The 19,898-nt window shown below is 41.8% G+C and overlaps 1 protein-coding gene across 2 annotated transcripts in view; it reads left to right on the forward strand.

Moving 5' to 3' along the window:
* The window catches only part of LOC139340766 (receptor tyrosine-protein kinase erbB-4-like), a 297,802-nt gene that overhangs the window by 216,711 nt on the left and 61,193 nt on the right, over positions 1 to 19,898 (forward strand). For both annotated transcript variants that reach the window (XM_070976738.1, XM_070976739.1), the window contains exons 13-15: positions 6,121 to 6,253; positions 11,170 to 11,263; positions 16,370 to 16,524. In XM_070976738.1, coding sequence (XP_070832839.1) covers positions 6,121 to 6,253; positions 11,170 to 11,263; positions 16,370 to 16,524 — 382 coding nt within the window. The remainder of the gene's footprint in view (positions 1 to 6,120; positions 6,254 to 11,169; positions 11,264 to 16,369; positions 16,525 to 19,898) is intronic.

Genomic DNA, 19,898 nt, shown 5'->3' on the forward strand with positions numbered 1-19,898 from the left:
TTGCAAATCCTTTCTGACCTATATCCAGTTGAACACAGTACAAAGACAATATGTGATGTTCAAAATGATAAGCTTTATTGTTTTTTTGTCAATAGATGCTCATTGTGAATTTGATGTCCACAGCACGCTCCAGAAACATTGGGGCAAGGGCATGTTTACTACTGTGTTGCATCATCTTTTCTTTTAACAGCACTCAGTAAGAGTTTGGGAACTGAGGACACTAATTGTTCAAGTTTTTAAGTGAAAGTCTTTCACATTCTTGCTTGACATATGGCTTTAGTTGCTCAACAGTCCGGGGTCTCCGTTGTTGTATTTTAGCTCTTCATAATGCACACATTTTCAAAGGGAGGCAAGTCTGGACTGCAAGACAGGCCAATCTAGAACACGCACTCTTTAACTATGAAGCCACGTTGTCTGTGCAGAATGAGGGTTGGCATTGTCTTGAAGGAACGAGCAGGGTCGTCCCTGAAAAAGACGTTGTGTGGATGGCAGCATATGTTGCTCTGAAACCTGTCTGTACCTTTCAGTATTAATGGTGCCCTCCCAGATGTGCAAGTTGTCCATGCCAAGGGCACTAACACACCACCACACCATCACAGATGCTGACTTTTGAACTTTATGTAGGTAACAATCTGGATGGTCCTTTTCCTCTTTAGCCCTGAGGACATGTTGTTCATGATTTCCAAACAGTTTGAAAAGTGGACTCATCAGAGCACAGCACACTGTTCCTCGTTGCATCAGTCCGTCTCAGATGAGCTCAGGGCAGAGATGTCAGCTGTGTTTCTGGATGTTGTTGATATATGGCTTTGACTTTGCATAGTAGAGTCTTAACTTGAATTTAAAAAGGAGCAACAGACTGTGCTTACGGTATGCCCAAGTTCATGTACTAATATCCTTTATTAAGTCATGTCAGTTTTTTAATGCAGTGCTGCCTCAGGGATCGCAGGTCACGGACATTCAGTGTTATGTTTTCTGCCTTGCCTTGCAGACTTGCAGAGATTTCTCGGTTTCGCTTATGTTTTGCACAGCGTCCCAGCTTTCTTGGAATCGGGGTTGTAACTTCGCTGCACTCCTGCAGATGGCACCATTGACGATGAACATACAATAGTAGCAACACACTTCTCATTTCTATTATCCTTTGTCAGTCGTACGACTGGAAGCTATCATCTCACTAATTTCTAAAGACAACCAAAAACAATAATTTTATAATTAGACCAATTAACCAGCAGACCCATTCAGACAAGCAAGGTTCGGCCAAATGAAATTAGGCAAATATCTGAAGTGATGAGACGAAAATTGTGTCCCTAAAAATGGAAGAGCTTTTATTATATCACTGCCACAAGTGTTAAGACATTATTCATTTATGTATAATGTTCATTAATGAGCCAGTATTTGCATTATTGAGTTGGCCCCTTTTCACTGTTCATGTGCTCTTTTCCCCTGGGCAGTTCCTTAGTGTTAGGAATACACACACGCACACACACACTCACACACACACACACACACACTATCTCGCTCTCTTCAGTGACTTTGAAGACTTTGGGTGAGACTGGAGAGTCACACACCGCTCTCCTTGACATAGCTCTGCGTGTGTGCATCAAGAGTGTGTATGTGTGGGTTTGTGCGTGTGTCTACACTTGACTGAGCCTAGCAGGGACTGGAAAAGGGCACATCTCACACCCTTACAGGGCAGCAAAGACAGAGGACAAAGATTCTGCGTATGCCCTTTTATTCATACGACTTGTGGTGATGTAGAAACGTCATGGTGTAATTAGAGAAACCTGAAACCAAGGCAACCGGATTTTCACAGCAGCACTCTGTACTAACTGTACCGTTTGCTAGCAGACACGACTAAGAATGTATTCAAGTTGTGTATGTGCGTGTGTGTGTGTGTGTGTGTGTGTGTGTGTGTGTGTGTGTGTGTGTGTGTGTGTGTGTGTGTGTGTGTGTGTGTGTGTGTGTGTGTGTGTGTGTGTGTGAAACGAGGTTACAACACCTTTCACTCGATCTGTTTCTGTCCTTGAGGTCATGTCCAGATGAAATTCGCTGCATTAACGCTGTAGGGTTGGACACATTTCACCTCTCTCCCAAGAAGCTTCATCAGTCAAAGTCGTCAACCAAGTAAATTTTCTGCTCGCTGATTGAGGCCACAGTGTTTTGACTGTACATCTATAAACTAGACTTGAGTGTTTTTTGCCAGTTTGCTTTGGATCTGATTGCAAATGATAATCGATCTTTAGCTTGACAGCGTGCGCTCTCTTCAAGTCTGCCCGCTTCTGCTTTGGATGAAAATTACTCGTCTTTTAAAGAATTCCTCGCCGTGCATTAAGCTGCTCAGTTTCTTCTAACTGTGCTGTGATTTGACAGTCAGCACTCGGTTGAAGTCTGGTCGTAAACAGTATTACTAACTTGCTCTTTTGAGTTTTGGCTGAAAAAAATGCTTCCAGAGAAAAGCATCATCTGTATCAACAATACACAAGCGATCCTGTTGAGTCAATATCTGGTTTTAGCTAACGTGGCATGCAAACAAGACCGTCAGACATGTTTAAATGTTGTTGCCGTTCTCAAAGATCTGAAGAAAAGAAGATCTGCTCACTTTGGTCCAAAGCAAGTATTAAATGATAAAGACAAGCTTTCAGCTACCACTGCAAGGATGGATCTGACAAAAGGAAATCCCAGGGCCCACGATAGGGTTCTTAAACTTCCTGTTGAGTGATGGCTCATTAGCAATAAAATGTCAGCACTTTATAATGCAGTTTTTAGAGTGCAGCCTTCGGGATAATACAGGAGAGAGAAAAGTATTTCGTTTTCTTAACACACTTCTCCAGAAAGTCAAATTTTGGCATAGAAAGCATAGCCTCACCAGTGCCCTCAGTAGAAATAACCACATCCAGACAGAGCTGTTTCATAACCATTGTTTTCTCAGTAATGTCTTAAAGGCCGGCCGTCGCAGACGCGTGGTAAACTCACACAGGTGATTTTAATTATTTTGGATGATTAAAGCTCTTCTCGCGACTGGTGGGTGTGTGCAGACTTAGCTTTGCTGCATATTTTAGGGCAGGACAAATTACACCTTTGTCATTCATATTAGCAGCTTCAACCTGAAAAGAGGTCTAATCAGCTGGAATGACTGAAAGGGCGCTTTCACACTTACCTCGTTTGGTCTGGATTTTTGAGCTTTTCTGTTTGATCCAAACCAAACTTTGAACTGTTGTTGAACCTCAGTCTGGACCAAACAGCCAAACCTTGGTGTGGATCAAGTTGAACCAAGATTCATTTTGTTTCTAGTGTGAAATCATTTTGTTTTTTTATTTTTTTTAGATGGTTCGGACCAATTACAGAAAGTTCTGGCAGGTCATCAGAACAGGAAAGGGAGAAAAAATGCAACAAAATGAGCCACAGTAGCACGTGGGGACAAGCAATCAAATGTTGGTGCTTTCAGCAAGCAGTAGGGATCAAACTATACCGTATTTATATATAATATCCTCCATAGGTTGGAGCCACAGTTTATGATATTGAAGGCCTATTCACAGGAAACAGGACTTTGAGAAATATTGTAGTAAATAACCTGCACGATGGAAGCAAATGTACTCAAAATAAAAGATCACAAACGCATTCTGTACAGTCAATGACTGTATTTTAATGCAGATATTTACATTGATCGGAAGCAAGTCAGAGGTTTTAATGAGAACTCCAGTGGAGTTTATCAGGAGTTTAATGAATTTTTTAATAATGTGATGAATCCTGTTCAACTTCTTTCCTTTCTTTCTTTTTTTTGTGGCCTTCTCAAAGATTTCTGAAAGATCTGAAAATGTTTAATTACACAAATTCAAAATTCTTCAAAGTAATTACTGCCAGCATTACAACAAAAGCAAAAAGTTGTCCCGTGCTGCGCAGGGACGAGGATAATTTCCCCAGCTGCCCGTCTGCGCTCTTTAGCCTTTTCAGTGGCTGCCTTGCTTCGCTGTCAGTGCTGCCTCTGATACAGGAGAAAGGGATGCAGATGCTGAAGGCAACAGTTGAGCTCCAACTACACCTCTCCCTGCAAGCCTTTTTAATCTGCTAACCATCACAGCTCGGCTCTCTCACAGGTGTTTGTTCACTCGTTAGTTTTATTTCATTTTCTCTCTTTTGTTGATTTGACTCTTTTCTCTCTCTCCTTCCTTCCTGTCACTTATAATCCCTTATCATAATCATCATCATAGCCCATTCTCCTGCGATGGGACTCAAAAAGACACCTGTCAGCTCAAACCCCATGAGCTTTTGTTTTCCAGCTGTGGCACAAACATCAGAAATTGGTATCTTTTTGATCACCCTCTCCTCCTACAGTGTTTACCTCCTTTTTCTCTGCACCCATCAGTCCTCCCACTCGCCATCTTTCCCTCCGCATGGTCAGTTTACCTAAGGCACTGGAAGCCCAACAGAAGTGGTTTGGTCTCTTGTGGAAGGCGATGCTTTCATCCTCTTCCCTCAAAAGAAACACTTGATTTCTCTTTTCTCCATGTATCTGCATCCTTCTGTGTGATTTTTTTTTAAGCATACAGAGCATGGCTATAGCAGACACAGAGGCATTGCCCCCGGCTTACATGTGGCCAGGACCTCGGAAACAGCAGGGGTCTTTTTATAGCTATGGCATGGAGAAGAGAAGAGAAGAGAAGAGAAGAGAAGAGAAGAGAAGAGAAGAGAAGAGAAGAGAAGAGAAGAGAAGAGAAGAGAAGAGAAGAGAAGAGAAGAGAAGAGAAGAGAAGAGAAGAGACAGTCCTAAAATCCGTAGGCAAGGGGGAAATCACGTCAGATGCAGATGGGGTGATAAAAGTTCCTGGTGTATCTGCAGCGCTGTCACCATGTTACTTCAACACTCTCATTTTGTCGTTGTAATGCTCTCCGATGTAGCAACCTTTGTAGAGCCGAGTGCTGAAAGGGGACAAAAGCAAACCGGAGAAAGATGCACACACAAGAAGCGAATGGAACAGAGTAGATGTAATGGCCTGAGTCAGTTAGCACCATATGAGGAATAGCGAGGCAGAAACAGAGAGAACAGCAAACAGATTGTTCGCTGTGAATGGACCAGCAGAAAGGGGCTTTTCCTTTCTTTGACTGAAAGCAGTCCAAAGTAAAGCCAAACCTACACATTTCACGCTTCTCTCTTCATAAATCAAAGGTGGCTTTACATGACTTTCATCCAACAAAACTTGTTTGTAGCATTCATGCACAGCTATGGATTTGTGTGTTGAAAGCAGATACTTTTAGGATTGAAGCCAGTACAAAATCTCTAGTTTTAATGTTCAGTATTGACAAATCTGGGCCTTTTGACACCAACAATTATTGGCAGAGCTGAAAGGCTGTGTTTCAGATGAAACCCTTCAAATAAACACAGACAGTGATGTTCTCCTCTGTAAGTCTAAATCAACAAGTCTGCAGGTGCTGTCTGGGTCCCACCAGTGCTTTGTCACTGTTGGCTCAGCATTTTTATAACGAGGCAGTACAGCTCCCTCCTTTGCTAGCTCCACAGTAAGCCATACCACACAGCACTACACACACACTATGTGTAAATAGAGGCTATTTATATAAATGCAGAACATCCAGTATATACGTGCACGATGGATGGCCATCACTGTCCTTGACTGAAATGAGGTAATTCATGTAATGTTTTAAAAAGTAAAGCTGTTGCCAGGATCAAATGGGAGCATTATGTGTTTCATCTTTCAGAGAATACTTATTGTGTGACTGTTCAAAGAGTGTAATCCCTCAGTGTGTCTTTGAGCCCAACAAGTACTGCTCTGTCTTCCTGCACTTACTCCTCCCATTATTTAGGAAAGTCATCTCCACAGAAGCACATCTTCTATAGACCACCGCAAATTAACATCTGCTCAGCGGAGGTGGAGAAGTTTAAAGCAAAACCGAACCCTTGCAAATTGCATGTGCCTTAGTAAATCTAGCCCTGTTTCTTTCTAGAGGTAATGTGCCTATTTAGGCCATTTTTATATCCAGCTAATTTGGGGTAATTTAGGTAATTTATTCTCTGCATCTGCACTGAGTCATCAAAGCACAACTGCAGTCTAAGTGAATGTAATTCTGTGTTTTTTTTACTGTCTTTCTTTTCCTGTGTGTATTGGGCAGCCGAGAAGAGCATGGTGTGTGACCCGCTGTGCTCGGAGGCAGGGTGTTGGGGTCCTGGCCCAGACCAGTGCCTCTCCTGCAGATACTTCAGCCGTGGACGAACCTGCGTGGAGACCTGTAATCTTTATGAAGGGTGAGTTGCATGAGCATGCACACGCACTCTCAAATACATCAACACAGTCACCCTATGTCATCCTGACTGGTAGATTACATTGTGCTAGTTAGATATATGGAGGTACGGTGGGAGGTTGGGTAGCATTCTTGCTGCTTGACTGATTGAGGGAGACAGCAGATGGGGCATTGATTGAAAACATAAATCTGAGGGCACATTGAAATCACCTCTGCAGTGCCTACTTAATAATAAATGGAAAAAGAGAGAACAGATTTCCTTTATGTAAATAAAGTCCCGTCTAAAAATGTTATGTAGTTTTTTGTGAACTGTATCCTGTAGCCTTTAATAACAAAAAAACACCTCCACTAACAACATAAAAATGAAAACACAGAAGAGCAGAGAGGCTTTTTCATACAGCAAAGGCTGAATATGAATATGTGAGGCTGTTGTTTAGGCTGTCATCTGTTAACCACAAAAATCATTGGTGCATCAGGATGTGGATGGCTTCCCACTTTGGGCAAACCCTGGAGTAACTGGTGCGGTGTGCAGATGCAGACATAAACCGCACTGAGCAACTGAGCTCATGATACATCTGCATGTTGTCCTCTAAATGTCCTCACTTGGAAGTTTTATGTTGGCCTCAGTTGCAACTCTTCACCTAACCACTCCATCTGTGCATGTCTTCTTTTTTGACTACTTGATGCTCATAATATAAAAGAAACCACTCAATCATGTAGCTCCTGTTGTGCTTTGTCTATGCTGTTGTCTTGGAAATTTGAAAACTGGGAAATTTTCAAGCTGTCTAAGTCCCCAAAAGTTACAAAAAAGAAAAGAGAGAGACAGAGAGGGGTTCAAATACTGTGGATGTGTTTATTGACTCAAACTAATAAAAGTAAAAACATGGAAACTATCATGCCCTGGCCCTCTGCTAAGTAAAGTTTAGCTTCTATACTTGACAAGATACCATATTTGTCCTCTCCATCTGCTGAGTGCAGTTGCTGTATCAGGCTGGCCAAAATTGCAGTTGAAGCAAAACAGAAAAAGCAAAAATGTCTCTCTTCAAGAAAAATAAAATGGATAATGATACCATGAATGACGCAAACTATAACAGCTAAACTGCAGTCTTACCCTGTTTACTCCCACCGTCTTAGTAGGGACATCTGTGTCAAGTTCCCACAGCTCATTGTGGGTAAACCAAAGAAATCACAGATGTGAGTGAAGATACCACTTTCTTCTCTCAGGCCAAGTAAATCACCAGAAAGAAAATCTGCAGGGCATCGGCACACACACAAACACAGATGCTGAGGGCTGATTGGGTGCCTGCCTCGTCCCTGGCACCCCAAAAAACCCACGTTCTTTGGGTGCGAATGTAAAGCATTGCACAATGCCAATTCAGTCGGCCAGGAGAAGGTCTTCATGGAGGAAGCCAGTGATCCTGCCCGTACTTATCATTCTGCTCAGGCTGCAGTTATTATTTGTGTGGCGCAGAGGACAAAATCAGGCTGCGTTCAGCATCAACATGACACCACCAGCTCAATGATAAGCAACACTTTTATTGTCGGTGACGTAATGTGAAAAACTTTGCATGTTTGTCGCTCAGACTGTTTTAACCGAAGCTTTCCTGCCAAACGTTACTTCACACTATTTTGTTCAAATGCCGACCCAACGTCTTACTCATGGTTGTGTATGCAGGCCCCCAAAACAAAATGCTTTATCAGTCTGTTATCAGTTATTTACTTTACCTACAACAAGGTTACTGTGCAGGTTCCTCTTGCTCTTCATATGTTGAAGAACAATTCTGCAATTTTTAGAAAGATTTCATCATAACAACGAAAGTCAGCAGCACAATGCACAAGGTCGATCCCACTTTTTGGCGATTTATTGTTGCATCAATGGAAGGTCTCCGTTAAGGCTCTCTGGTTCCTGTGTCTCTATGGTTTCTTTTCAAGTGGTTGACGTGTTCAGAGCAAACTATGGATACAGTGCCTCTCTTTAAACACACTGGAAGCATCTGCCTCAGTTTGGTTTGTAAATCCAACTAATGCAACTTTTAAAGTAATTGACATCATCGCTTTGGTACAACAACTTGAAGGTGTCCAGTGCAGGAAAGATCAAACTGATTCCTTTATTAAGTGCTTGACAGAACCCCTGCAGGAATATTCTAGATAGGTTTCAGGCGAGTGAAGCGGCAGTATAATGTAATCGAACCAAGGACAAATGCATAAGCATGTGTCAAGTTGTCCTACTCTGCTATGAATAGGAGTGGTTGAATTTTCAAGTAATCCTCTTTTGTTGGAAGACCTGCTGCACAACCTGCTCATCAAAACTTAAACACCCCAAGGCTCTTTGTTGCAGCTTTTAAGTTCAGCAGTCACTTTTCTGTTTACTATGGATAATATTTAGGAGCCGGGGGCAGAAAAGAACAATTTAAGACGTAGTGGTAGCTCTCAGTTTAAAAGGCACCCCCGCAGAGTTTGAAAACAACAGGGGTCCCTTGACTTAGAAAGGAAGTATAGCTTGATGCTATCCACCTCGCAGTGGAAAGTGACGAGACCTGCTCCCCCGGTGAGTTTTATTAATAACATTTTAGATTATTTTTCCTTGCAGAGCTGCTGGAAAGATGCTTTTAAGTTCAGAGTCTCAACTTGATCAAAATATCTTGGGTGACTGCACTGGAGAGATATGAGGACGACCAGGAGGTGCTGTTAGGGCAGGGGGGCTAGGCGTGTCACTGCGTGTCACAGTCTCTGCTTGCGCACGGGGCCACGCCCTGCCTACCTGTCCACTTGCACGCCAGCACCACCCACACCGTCAGCGTTGCCAGCACAACCGGCACATCACTGGCCAAACATAGAGCTTCACTGAATGCACCCCCAACCCTTCTCCCACTGAGCCTTGCCACATTGTGTGTTCCATGAGTCATGCTCTAGAATATTTCATTGTTGTTTGTGCCTTTATTTGGAGTCTGCTCAGTGTTTATCAGTCTATACAACTCTTCAAGTCAGCCTGTACTTCAGGTTTTTGTGACAGGGCTTTCACTGTGAATTGGTTTAGGACTAGAAGCACAGGAAATTTGACAAGACAGTGTGCAGAGCTTATTCCATCATGTGTGCTTGCCAAAAACTTGGAGGACAAAGGTATTCGAAGACTGCGTCGTAAACTGCAAGTATGAAACTGGACAATCTACATTTCTATCTAAAGAAAATGTATTTCAAGCAGGCAAAGAGGTGAAGGTTTGGTGGAGATGAGGCGGACAGAATGAAGCCTGGTTGCTGAAACCTAACAGCTAGCTGTCACTCTAAGCAGCCATGCCCATAACTGAGCAAAAATTAAGCCTTAATGTAATTTAAAAGAGAGTTATATAAAGATTCACCCTCACACACTTGTCATGAATGGGGAAATTAGTTTTAGAGACCAAAAACTGTTTAATGTTCCAGGCTGTAAACATTCTTATTTCTGCTGTTAAATTGGGTATTTTAATATGGGGGTCTATGGGAAATGACTCACTTTTTGGGCCAGCCCCGAGTGGCCATTCGAGGAATTGCATATTTTGGCACTTCTGGGTTGCATCCAGTTTTATTTGTTCATTTGAACATATATGTTCGACAGCAGGGATTATGTCTGAAACCATCTGTTAATTTTGCATCAAATATATATGAAGGTTCGTTATTGACTACACGTGCGTTGCTGTATTTTTGTTCCATATAAGAGAAAAAGACAGAGAAGCAGAAGACGGCAGAACATCACAAGTCTGAAGCGTCAGTGATATCTTCCAGCTACACTGCAGCCTTTATTATTTCAACCAGCACACACCCAGACAAAGCCTTACCTCCCCTGCCTCCTGGAAGGTTTTATGAAGGCCAGATGAAGCATAATTAATACTAATTTCATTTTGATCCCACTGGGCCAATGTCATTTTTTTTCCTATTGCTGAGATTGAACATTCTGTTTTCCCTCACTGACCAAGAGAAGTACCCAAAAGTCATTCTCCTTGTCTTGTAGTGACAAAGGCAAAGCGCCAACTCAGCCGCGCTGTGGTCAAATTTAATGACTTTTCGAGGCCACTCTGGTGTTCTACTATTATAAGGGGATTGCAGAAATTGAATAACAAGGCACTTAATTTAATTGATTTTTGAAAACCCTCACAGGTAATGTACCTTTCAACTGCATTCACCTCCTGCATGATGGCATCAGTATTATTATGCTTGTTGTCGTAACAGGAGTGTGTGTGTGTGTGTGTGTGTGTGTGTGTGTGTGTGTGTGTGTGTGTGTGTGTGTGTGTGTGTGTGTGTGTGTGTGTGTGTGTGCGTGTGCGTGTGTGTGTGTGTTTGAGACTGCCTATTGATGCTTCGGCGGCAGCATCTCGCCATGATTTCTAAAGTCAGCATTTTAAGAAACAATGCTCATACCAGCAGATTGAATCAGACAAATCCACTATTAATAATTCTTTTATCTCTCTCAATCCCTCCATCTGTCTTCTTGGCTCTGACAATGACACCCTGAACTCCGAATTGATCCAGATATTATTGATTGAAAGGGATCATTGTGCAAACTTGTGTTCAGCAATAAGGAGGCTCTTAAAGAGATCATTCTGGAAAATAAAACGTGACATTGAGATTCGTGTTTTGCAGGAATTAATAATAGTTTGAGACACTGTTTCCTTTTACAAGCCACTTCTATTTCATGAATGCCTTGCTTAGCTAAACTGTGTTTATTATCTGATAAATGTGATGTACTGGTGGTCAGCAGTATAGAGCTGATTGAAGATTTGTTGCCATACTATCTACAGTACAAGCTAACCGAAGAGTCCAAATGAGTGCACTAAACGCCTTTTCTATTGTTCTATTTCACAAATATCATCCCGCCTCCTGTCTCTCACCCCTGTATCACCTTCTCTTCCCTAATCCCTCCCTTCACCTTTCCTCCCTCCCTCTCAGGGATATTCGAGAGTATGCCAACGGGTCGGTGTGTGTGGAGTGTGATGGCCAGTGTGAGCGAGCCGACGATGACTCTTTGACCTGCCACGGCCCGGTAAGCTTGCTCCCACAGACGAGTAGGCAGACTGAAGCATTCATGTCGCTCACACACGTCGTCTTAATGAAGACGGAGAAGCAGCAGTTTGTTTACGTTTGCTTTCATCGAGTCATTAAAGAAGAATAGCATTCAATGTAAAAAGGAAACATTGTGGCTTTATTCCATCATTGAAAGGTGACATGATGTGACTTTGTAAGTAAATATAAGGTTAATATCATTCAAATATCACAATGATGATATTGTTTTAAAGGATAGGTTCATATTTTTCAAGTGACCTGGTGCCCATGTGAGCACAGAAGCAGGCTTTGCTTGCTCTCATCTTTCCTTCTGCTCCATTAAAAGATTTCTCCCTAATGCTTAAGTGATGGGGAACACAATCTACAGTCCTTTTTTTGTGCAATTTGCAGGAAAGAGTTTATTTGAAAATGATACTACAAAGCTTCAGCCATCCAGCTAAGACAAATCTTCCAAAGTTGCAGCCTTTTAAGTACAAAATTCCCTCTTTTTGTTACCGCAGCTCAAGGGAAACACAAAGAGGGAATTCGATACTAAAAAGACTTTTTAAAAGAAGATATCTACTGTCTGTGTAACTCAGTTGTCCCCCTCCATTTAAAGTGAGCATTAGGAAGGGATCTCTCACTGTGGCTTTGGAAGATATTAACATGATTTGTCTGGCTTGGATAATTGAAGCCTCACTTCAGTTTCAGCTTTTACACATAAAAAGAGGACTGCACATTTTGTCCTTCCATCACTGACACATCAGGAAGGATTGCAGGAGGCAAAGTCTTTTTCAGTGCTCCTATGGGCACCTGACAGGGACAAAAAGAGATCAAGTAAACATACACCTCAATAACGTTGTACTTAAGGAATAAGGTTCCCATGAATTGAACCAACAAAAAGCAGAATCATCTAAAAGGGTTGAATTGATGTGTGCGCCCCCCCCCCCCCTTCCAAGAACTGTATTCAAGGCCAGAGCATCGCCAAATGACTTGGAGCTGCAGACATTCCCTGTGGTCATCTTAGACTATGATTAATTATTGTATTAGCAGTCAAAGCATGCCTCTCAGCTGTTCTATTGATTATGTCTCGTGTTCCGCCTCAAACTGATTGTTTCAGCTGAGATCTGCATTATTTGCATTTGTATTCAGTGCAAATAAGGGCACGCAAGTATATGATTTTGTTTTTATTTCATGTCAACCATCAACAATGCGCTCATGGACGCCCTTTCTTTTTAATTAATATATGTGTTTTGTTTTTCCGAAAGGCAATCGTACTCATGACAAACCTTTGTGTTGCACTGGCTCTTAGAGAAGCACAGCAGCTTTCTGAGAGATTGTTTGGTCGCAGCTGTACATTAGAAAAATGCCAGAGTGAAAAAAGAAAATCCCTGACCTTCATTTCCGTCTGCCTCTCCTGCGCTCTACACCCACAGCCACATGAGGCCCCTGACCCTGCGCTTTCTCTTAAAATCTTATCTCGCTGTTTGATAGAAGGGGATGATTTGCGACAGATGCAAGCCAGAGGCGCCGTGTGCTGTCTTTTGTGTCCCATCACACCCTGTCAGATAGTTTGCCCAGTGCAGTTTAGAAGGGTGGGACTTGAAAGTTAGCGCATCTCTGCTTGTTGACTTGAGTGTGTATGTTGTTGTTGGAGGAGGTTCGTTGGTCTGATTATCTTGGCAGTCCACTTGATTCCTGCACTTGGCTTTCTTGGACAAGTGATGGGAAGATTGCTGCCATGAAGAGAATAAAACAACACAGATACCTGTAGCAGTTTGAGATAAAATGCACTTTTTGTGGCCCATATAGACAATTGTTCATTAGCTCAACGTCTTAAGAGTTAATGTGAAAGTTAAATTCTTTATATATGACTTTAAACATGACTTTTCAGCGAATCCCTGTAATCTCCATACATAAGCGCTGCAAATTTTCATGCAGTATTCAAGCCTGTGAGTGCCTCCGTGCTTGTGTCTGTGATTTGCCAAGCTGTTTATAATGGAAATGTTCCAGGGTAACCTGTTGGACCTCATGTAGATGTCACATGCTCGGCACAGGCACACAAATGGATTACAGCAATCATGTTATGGCCACAGATCCCATAGCAATTACATTATAGCTTACACACAATGATTTGATAGGCCTAATGCCCTCTGCGGAGGGAGCTTGGAAATATGACTATAGCCATGGGTACCGGCTGTATTATGGACAGTATAGGCGATAATCGTAGATCTGGAGTAGTTGCTGTTGTTGATCATCGATACAAACATGCTTGACTTGCTCATTTTATCTCAGGCAAGCTCATCTATTACTGGCCTTAACTGAAAGATTAGAGCAAGCGTACATTTCACAACAGGCACTAAAAGCTTCAGTTCAGCTCAGCTCAGCTCAACTCCTACTGAATGCCTCCGTTTTCTGCAAAAGACAAGAATTGTGTGATTCGAAGCAGGCTGTGACAGACTCTGAATCCCATCTCTGGAGTTCTGATGGCAGGTCACACATGTCTTTATGTCCCGTATTAACATGCTTTACTTCACACACTTTGTCTTATAAATTACAGTTTTTTGTCAATTTTCAATGTATGTTTGACAAAGATAGCTCCTTCCTTCTCCTTCCATCCTGTCTTTGTTCCCCTTTTCTTTCATCTCAAATAATTTTCTTTTAAGTTTGAATCAAGTTGCCAAGCTGCTCCATTGTGAATGTAATAAAAACAACCCACTCGATTCATGAATGGGACTGATACTCTGCATGCTGCTTCCTGTGTTCTGCAAAGGTTGCAAACACATTGTAGCAGGTACACACACTCACATGCAGTCACACACTCTGAGGCACAAACTGCTCACTTTGATAGTACAATGTGATATCTAAATAAAGTGCATTTGAATCTGCTCGAGTAGCTATTCTTAATATTCTTTGTGACCACTGAATTGCTATTTCTCATATTCGTAGGTGTTACCACATCCATCTCTTTCCTATTTGTTCCACTGTTTCTTTTCTGCCTCCTTTCCCTTCCACGCCTTTTATCCCTCCACCTCATCATTAATGCTCAAACTTATTTTGTGGTGTGATGGTTTTCTAAGACTTCGAGTGTGGGAGTATCTTTAAGGACCGCAGCAGATATATATACCAGAGCACGATGATTCAGTCTGTGCATTATATCATGATAAAATAAACTGTAAATCCTTGCTGATGTACTTGATCATGCCTTGAAAAGCTTTTTATGTGGCTGCTTAAAAGTCTTAACTATAAGCTCTGACACTGTAAAGATTAATTGCTGATCCTCCTGAGATACTTGTGTGGTTTGTGCATAAGTAAGACAGATAGAAGGAACAGCAACATTTACACACACACACACACACACACACACACACACACAAAATTACACACAAACGTCAGCATTAAGCACATGAGCAGTCCAATTTAAATGTACAGCAGGGTACTTTGGTCGCGACACTGTGCATTCCTGTCGTTTTTTGCGTATCCCGCTACCCCTGCAGGACCAAACACTGTTTGTTTGCTCTGTCACATAATTTAGTTTACTGATGTGGTGGGATTATTGGATGCACACATACACACACCAATAACCACGGGTGGGAAGACACTCAAAGTGCCAGGCTCAACGCTGAAGCCAGTGAGAGCAGCGAAACTTTCATTTTGCACATTTATACCAGGGTGAATGTATGTCTACACACACGCAGGCTATGAAGAACACACACAGGGACATTAGTGTACAAACACTGATAGACACAGACTGCATACAAGACGACATGCAGACACAACTTCAGCTTAAGTATGAACAAACACTCACACACACACACACTCCTCTATTTGCCAGAGGATAGTTCTCTGCCTTCGCTATTATCTTTTTACCTTGATGGCCCCTTGTTTACACAACAGTGTGTGAGTTTGTGTGTGTGTTTCTTTCTTACCTGTATTTGTCACTTACACAGGATGCATGTTTTAATTATAGTGCGGAATTTGGACATCCATGTGTATATGTGGCTCAGTCATGCTTGTTTCCTTTCACAGTGCTTGCATGCGTGTGTCTGTGTGTGTGTTTTTATGTGTGTGTTGTTTGTCAATGAGATGTTCTTTAGGCCTGTTGATGATTCGAGGCCTGTCTGGGAGAGCTCTTCGCCTCTCTTCCTCTCCTCCCCTACCTCCTCCCTCGCCTATATTAGCTCCATAAATCCTGTTCTAGGCGGATTGTTATGGTCATTGTGTGTGCTGTGAGCGATGGTTATTATCTGCCTGCTCCGCTCGCACTGCTTTATGCGTCTCGTCTGCTCTCTCCCTCCCGTCCCTCTTGCTCTCTCTTGTTCGCACTGTGTCTCGCTCGCTCTCACTGCCTCTGCCCCTTTGCTGTGTTACTCTGCATCCATGTCCACTCTCCGTCTCCTTCACTTTCTCTTATTACTCTACAATACTTCTTTCTCCTCTCTGTCTCTGCGTTTGCTCGGTTCACCTTCTGTCTTTTGCTCCGTTATCTCACTTGCGCTCTCAAGCTTTCAGTGCTACACCAAAGCAAGCACAACAATTTAATCCATAAAGCTGCTAAGAAACCTCCACTTGGCAAGTTATTGATGCAGAAATATACCCATCAATCAGTCTACATTAAAAACCGAGGCTAGAGCAGATATCTCATCCTCTGAATTTTTGACGCCACAGATTTGTCCTTTATGCCCGACTTCACCATGTAAAGTACAACTGCAGTATATCCTCTCTACACACACAGGAAGTTAGGAATCAAAACTTGAGTGCACAAACTGTCACCTAAATGTTTGTGAGAGAAAGCTGGACTCACCGGCAATGAAAAAGACGTTTTCTCTCCAAATCACCAGTCGTGAAGACATTCGAAGGAAGAGTTATCATAACTGCAAAGCTGCCTTGTAAAAAGCTTTATTTTTTGCTTGATGTGACTCATGCTACTAATCGCCATCTTCATAATAATAACAATCATCAACATCATTCAAGTGCCTTGCTAAAACCTTGCTGATGGTTATATGCAAGCCCACCATATTCATTTTCTTCACAACTACTCTGTGCATTCGAAATGAAAACATACATCTGAAGAAAACAATGCTTTGTTTTTTCTCACTTCTCTCAGGGCCCCGAGCATTGTGTGAAATGCCTCCATTTCAAGGATGGTCCTAATTGTGTGGAAAAGTGTCCCGATGGCCTGCAAGGCGCCAACAGCTTCATCTTCAAGTACGCAGAGGCGAACAATGAATGCCATCCCTGCCATGCCAACTGCACCCAGGGGTAAGTAGAGTCAGGACAAGGACAGATCAGAGGTGTGGAGTGAGACGGAGGAAGACATCTCAGTTATTCCTTCAGAAATCCAAAGTCAGTTCCTCCAATCTGTAAAAGATGAATGAGACCAAACTCTAGTTTTATTTATAGGTTCCCACCTCACTTCACAGTAAATGTAGCTGGGTATCACAAAACTTAATACAGGACTCTTTCCATTAACAAGGGTCCTTGCATAACATGTAACCCTTACCATAACCCCAGTCCTGACCATTCCATAAACCTATCCTGACCCAAGTTCCTGACCCAAACCCTAAGGCTTTGCCCAGGCTTTTACATCAATTGCAATGGCAATACCACAGTTAGTGATAACGTGAATTAAATACTCAGGGCTTTTATGAAGGATTTAACTTTGGTTGATTTTGACATGTAAATCTGCACCACTGAGAAATTGCAAACTGAAACAGGAAGATTGAAAGTCCACAATGTATAAGGAGCAATATTAGCTGTATTGCACTATCCATACATTTATAAAACCTTCTTCTGCTGGAGTTCAAGCTGCTCCACAAAAGAGGTTTGCAGACAGTCATGAGACAGAAATTGTACCATCAATTTCAAATGGTCTGCGTGAATACTCAATTCTGATTGGCTGCAGGCCATTAATTTCTGATAATGGACACCTGTTAAGTAGTTCCAGTGAAAATGTCTGTTCACTGTTCTATATGAATTCACCAGCTCCATAGTATCAGCCTGTATCTAAAACCATAACAACAGGGACACAGTCAGATACTCCATTTACAATCTATTGCAACACGTTAACAAGCTAACATCTAATTACAACCATGACCATGAACTTTCACACGCTGAGTGTAGTCAAACCTTCAGTGCCTCTAAACACCACAGGATGGTGACTGAAGCACACAAGCTCTAAAAAGTACATTCGCTATTCAACTCGCCTTCAGGCTGCAGCCAACAGTACACATGGTCCATCATCTGTTCATGAAAATCTTGATATTGATTTGGGGAGAGTTACATGGCTGGGTAGCTAGCTAGTTCTGTTGTTAAACATACTGTCAAATGTGTTGAATGAATCTTGCAGTATCACGTCAGCTCTCTGGCTCAGAGTGAAGCCAAATGCTTCTATGAGCTGAGCAGCCTAGAAATATCTCCCATTGCCAAGCCATATCTAAGGCTTGTCCTATTTACTGGAGTAGCAAAAAGTGTTTAGATAACATTTGAACTTTATGAAACAATAATGACTGAATCAGAATACTTTAGTGATCTCCAAAGGGAAATTGGGTCACTTCCCATTGTAGAGCAAGTCAATAGAAATAGGATATAAGAAATATCTTAGGGAATATGTAAAAATATGTAAAATATATATTTGTGTGTGTATAAATATGTACAGTACACTGCAATATAAATCAACCATAAATAACAACCAGATATGTAAATGTGTATTATGCTACAATAGATAACAACCGTTTGCATAGAAATGTTTGTTGTGCAAAACTCAACAGTAAGTAACAACAATACTAGAATGCTAGAATACTGCTATTAACAATACTAACAATGGTAGTAATATAGTAATAATAGTATATAGTAATGAATAGTAATATATATTAGTTGAATAATGTTATGAGATTGTCTCAAGTATTAATCAAACCCTCGGGCCTTACCAAGGAAACTGACTATGGTATAAGAGGGATAATGCCCTTTGAGGTGTCCATTATCGGGAATTATTGGACGATGGGAAGCCCAGAACTGCCTGACAGCCAGCATTACCCCTTACTTAACTTGGTGCACTTGCTTCATTGGTTATTATGAGTAGCTAGTCCTGCCATGTTACTGGTGAGCACCCCAGCCATATGCTCACCAACTGGCCCTTCAAGTAGTCACTACATAAACAAGCTGTGCCACTCTCTGGAGTCTCCTCAGTCTCTCATTTTAACTGCATTTGGCTTTCATATCAATAGTGGCAGAAAAGCACAAAGTCACAAATATTCTCTTCACTATCCCTGTCCTGCAAACATTTAATTATCATCCAACATCTTGCAAGAAAACAGAGATAAATAGAGAGGCAACACAGGAAATGAGAGAGAAGAGAGGGAGAGTGAAAGTGAGAGGAGTCAGTAAAATACCTTGCCACTCTCCATCGCTCACTAGCCACTGATCGCTCAATGTAATATTCAACAAGGGTTGGAAAGACATCATTTTGTATTTAACTCCACAGGGAGTTTATGTCACTTCCTTGTGTGTTATTTCTCCTCTCCTGAGTGACAGCCTCCAGCTCGCTCGAGCATAACAATGTAGTCGTAAATGGAAAACACCAGGCTGACACTTTGTCACAGGTATAGCTTCATAAGCAGATCCACCTCTCGAGAAAAAAAAAAAAAAAAAACAAGCTGAGGGAGGGAGAGGGAGGGGTGATGGACGTTGAGGCAAAGAGACAGAGACAGGGATGAAACCACTATCCTTTACTTCTAAACACTCAAATTTTGGAAGTAGCATTAAGTCTGTCAGACGTGCCGTGTGATGCCACCAGTGCACAGTGCACATGGGGGATTTGAAACGTCGGCACAGGGGGACTGGTGAAATTTCAAGCAGAGATCTTTGCTTTTCATCACAAGACAACGTAGCTTTGCAATCTGCCCCCCATGTGGACACACTGAAGCTGAACAAGCGCTAACAAGGCTTTATTTCAGAACTCATTCACCATTCACGTTTGCCCACAGGCATCAGGAAAGTCTGTGGGATTGTGGATGCTGTTTTTTGGTGGTATATCTGCCTGTTACTTTAAAACAACAGCCTATCCTTTAATTTTACTGTGAGGCTTAAAGCCAGAGTTAAACATAGAATTTGGCAGAATTTGAAAGAAAGAGATGAAGGAAGAGAGACAGACATAAAGACAACAGTGAAATCTTGCCTTTTTGCACTACTTCAAGTCTATTTGTAATATTTAAAAAAGCCATAGTGCATGGTCAAAAGTGCATGGAGGGCATGTTAAACTCCACTTTTACTAGTTAATCTGGGTGCAAAATAAGGTTCAAAGGGGTTGTATTTAGTGTCTTAATTAATCATAGGTATGTTTTGGCCATAGCATGCGTTAAATCAATCAGTGCCATCTCCCATTCCCTTTAAAAGCCAAGTGCACCTGCACCCGACACACTGCTATTTAAATGGCAGATTTGAGAAGCTGGGCAAGCAAATGAATCTGCTCGAGCATGAAAAAACAGTAGCCAAAATATGTTTCTAAACTTGAAAATCTCAAACTTGTAGTGCTTTTTAACAAATGTTATTTCCTAGTACATAATAAACCGTAGTTAAATGTGGATTTTATTATATATTAATATATGACTAATGTGTGAAGGCTTCCAAAGATTGAC

This window comes from Chaetodon trifascialis, chromosome 12, assembly GCF_039877785.1.
Source record: "Chaetodon trifascialis isolate fChaTrf1 chromosome 12, fChaTrf1.hap1, whole genome shotgun sequence".
NCBI classification, from domain to species: domain Eukaryota; kingdom Metazoa; phylum Chordata; class Actinopteri; order Chaetodontiformes; family Chaetodontidae; genus Chaetodon; species Chaetodon trifascialis.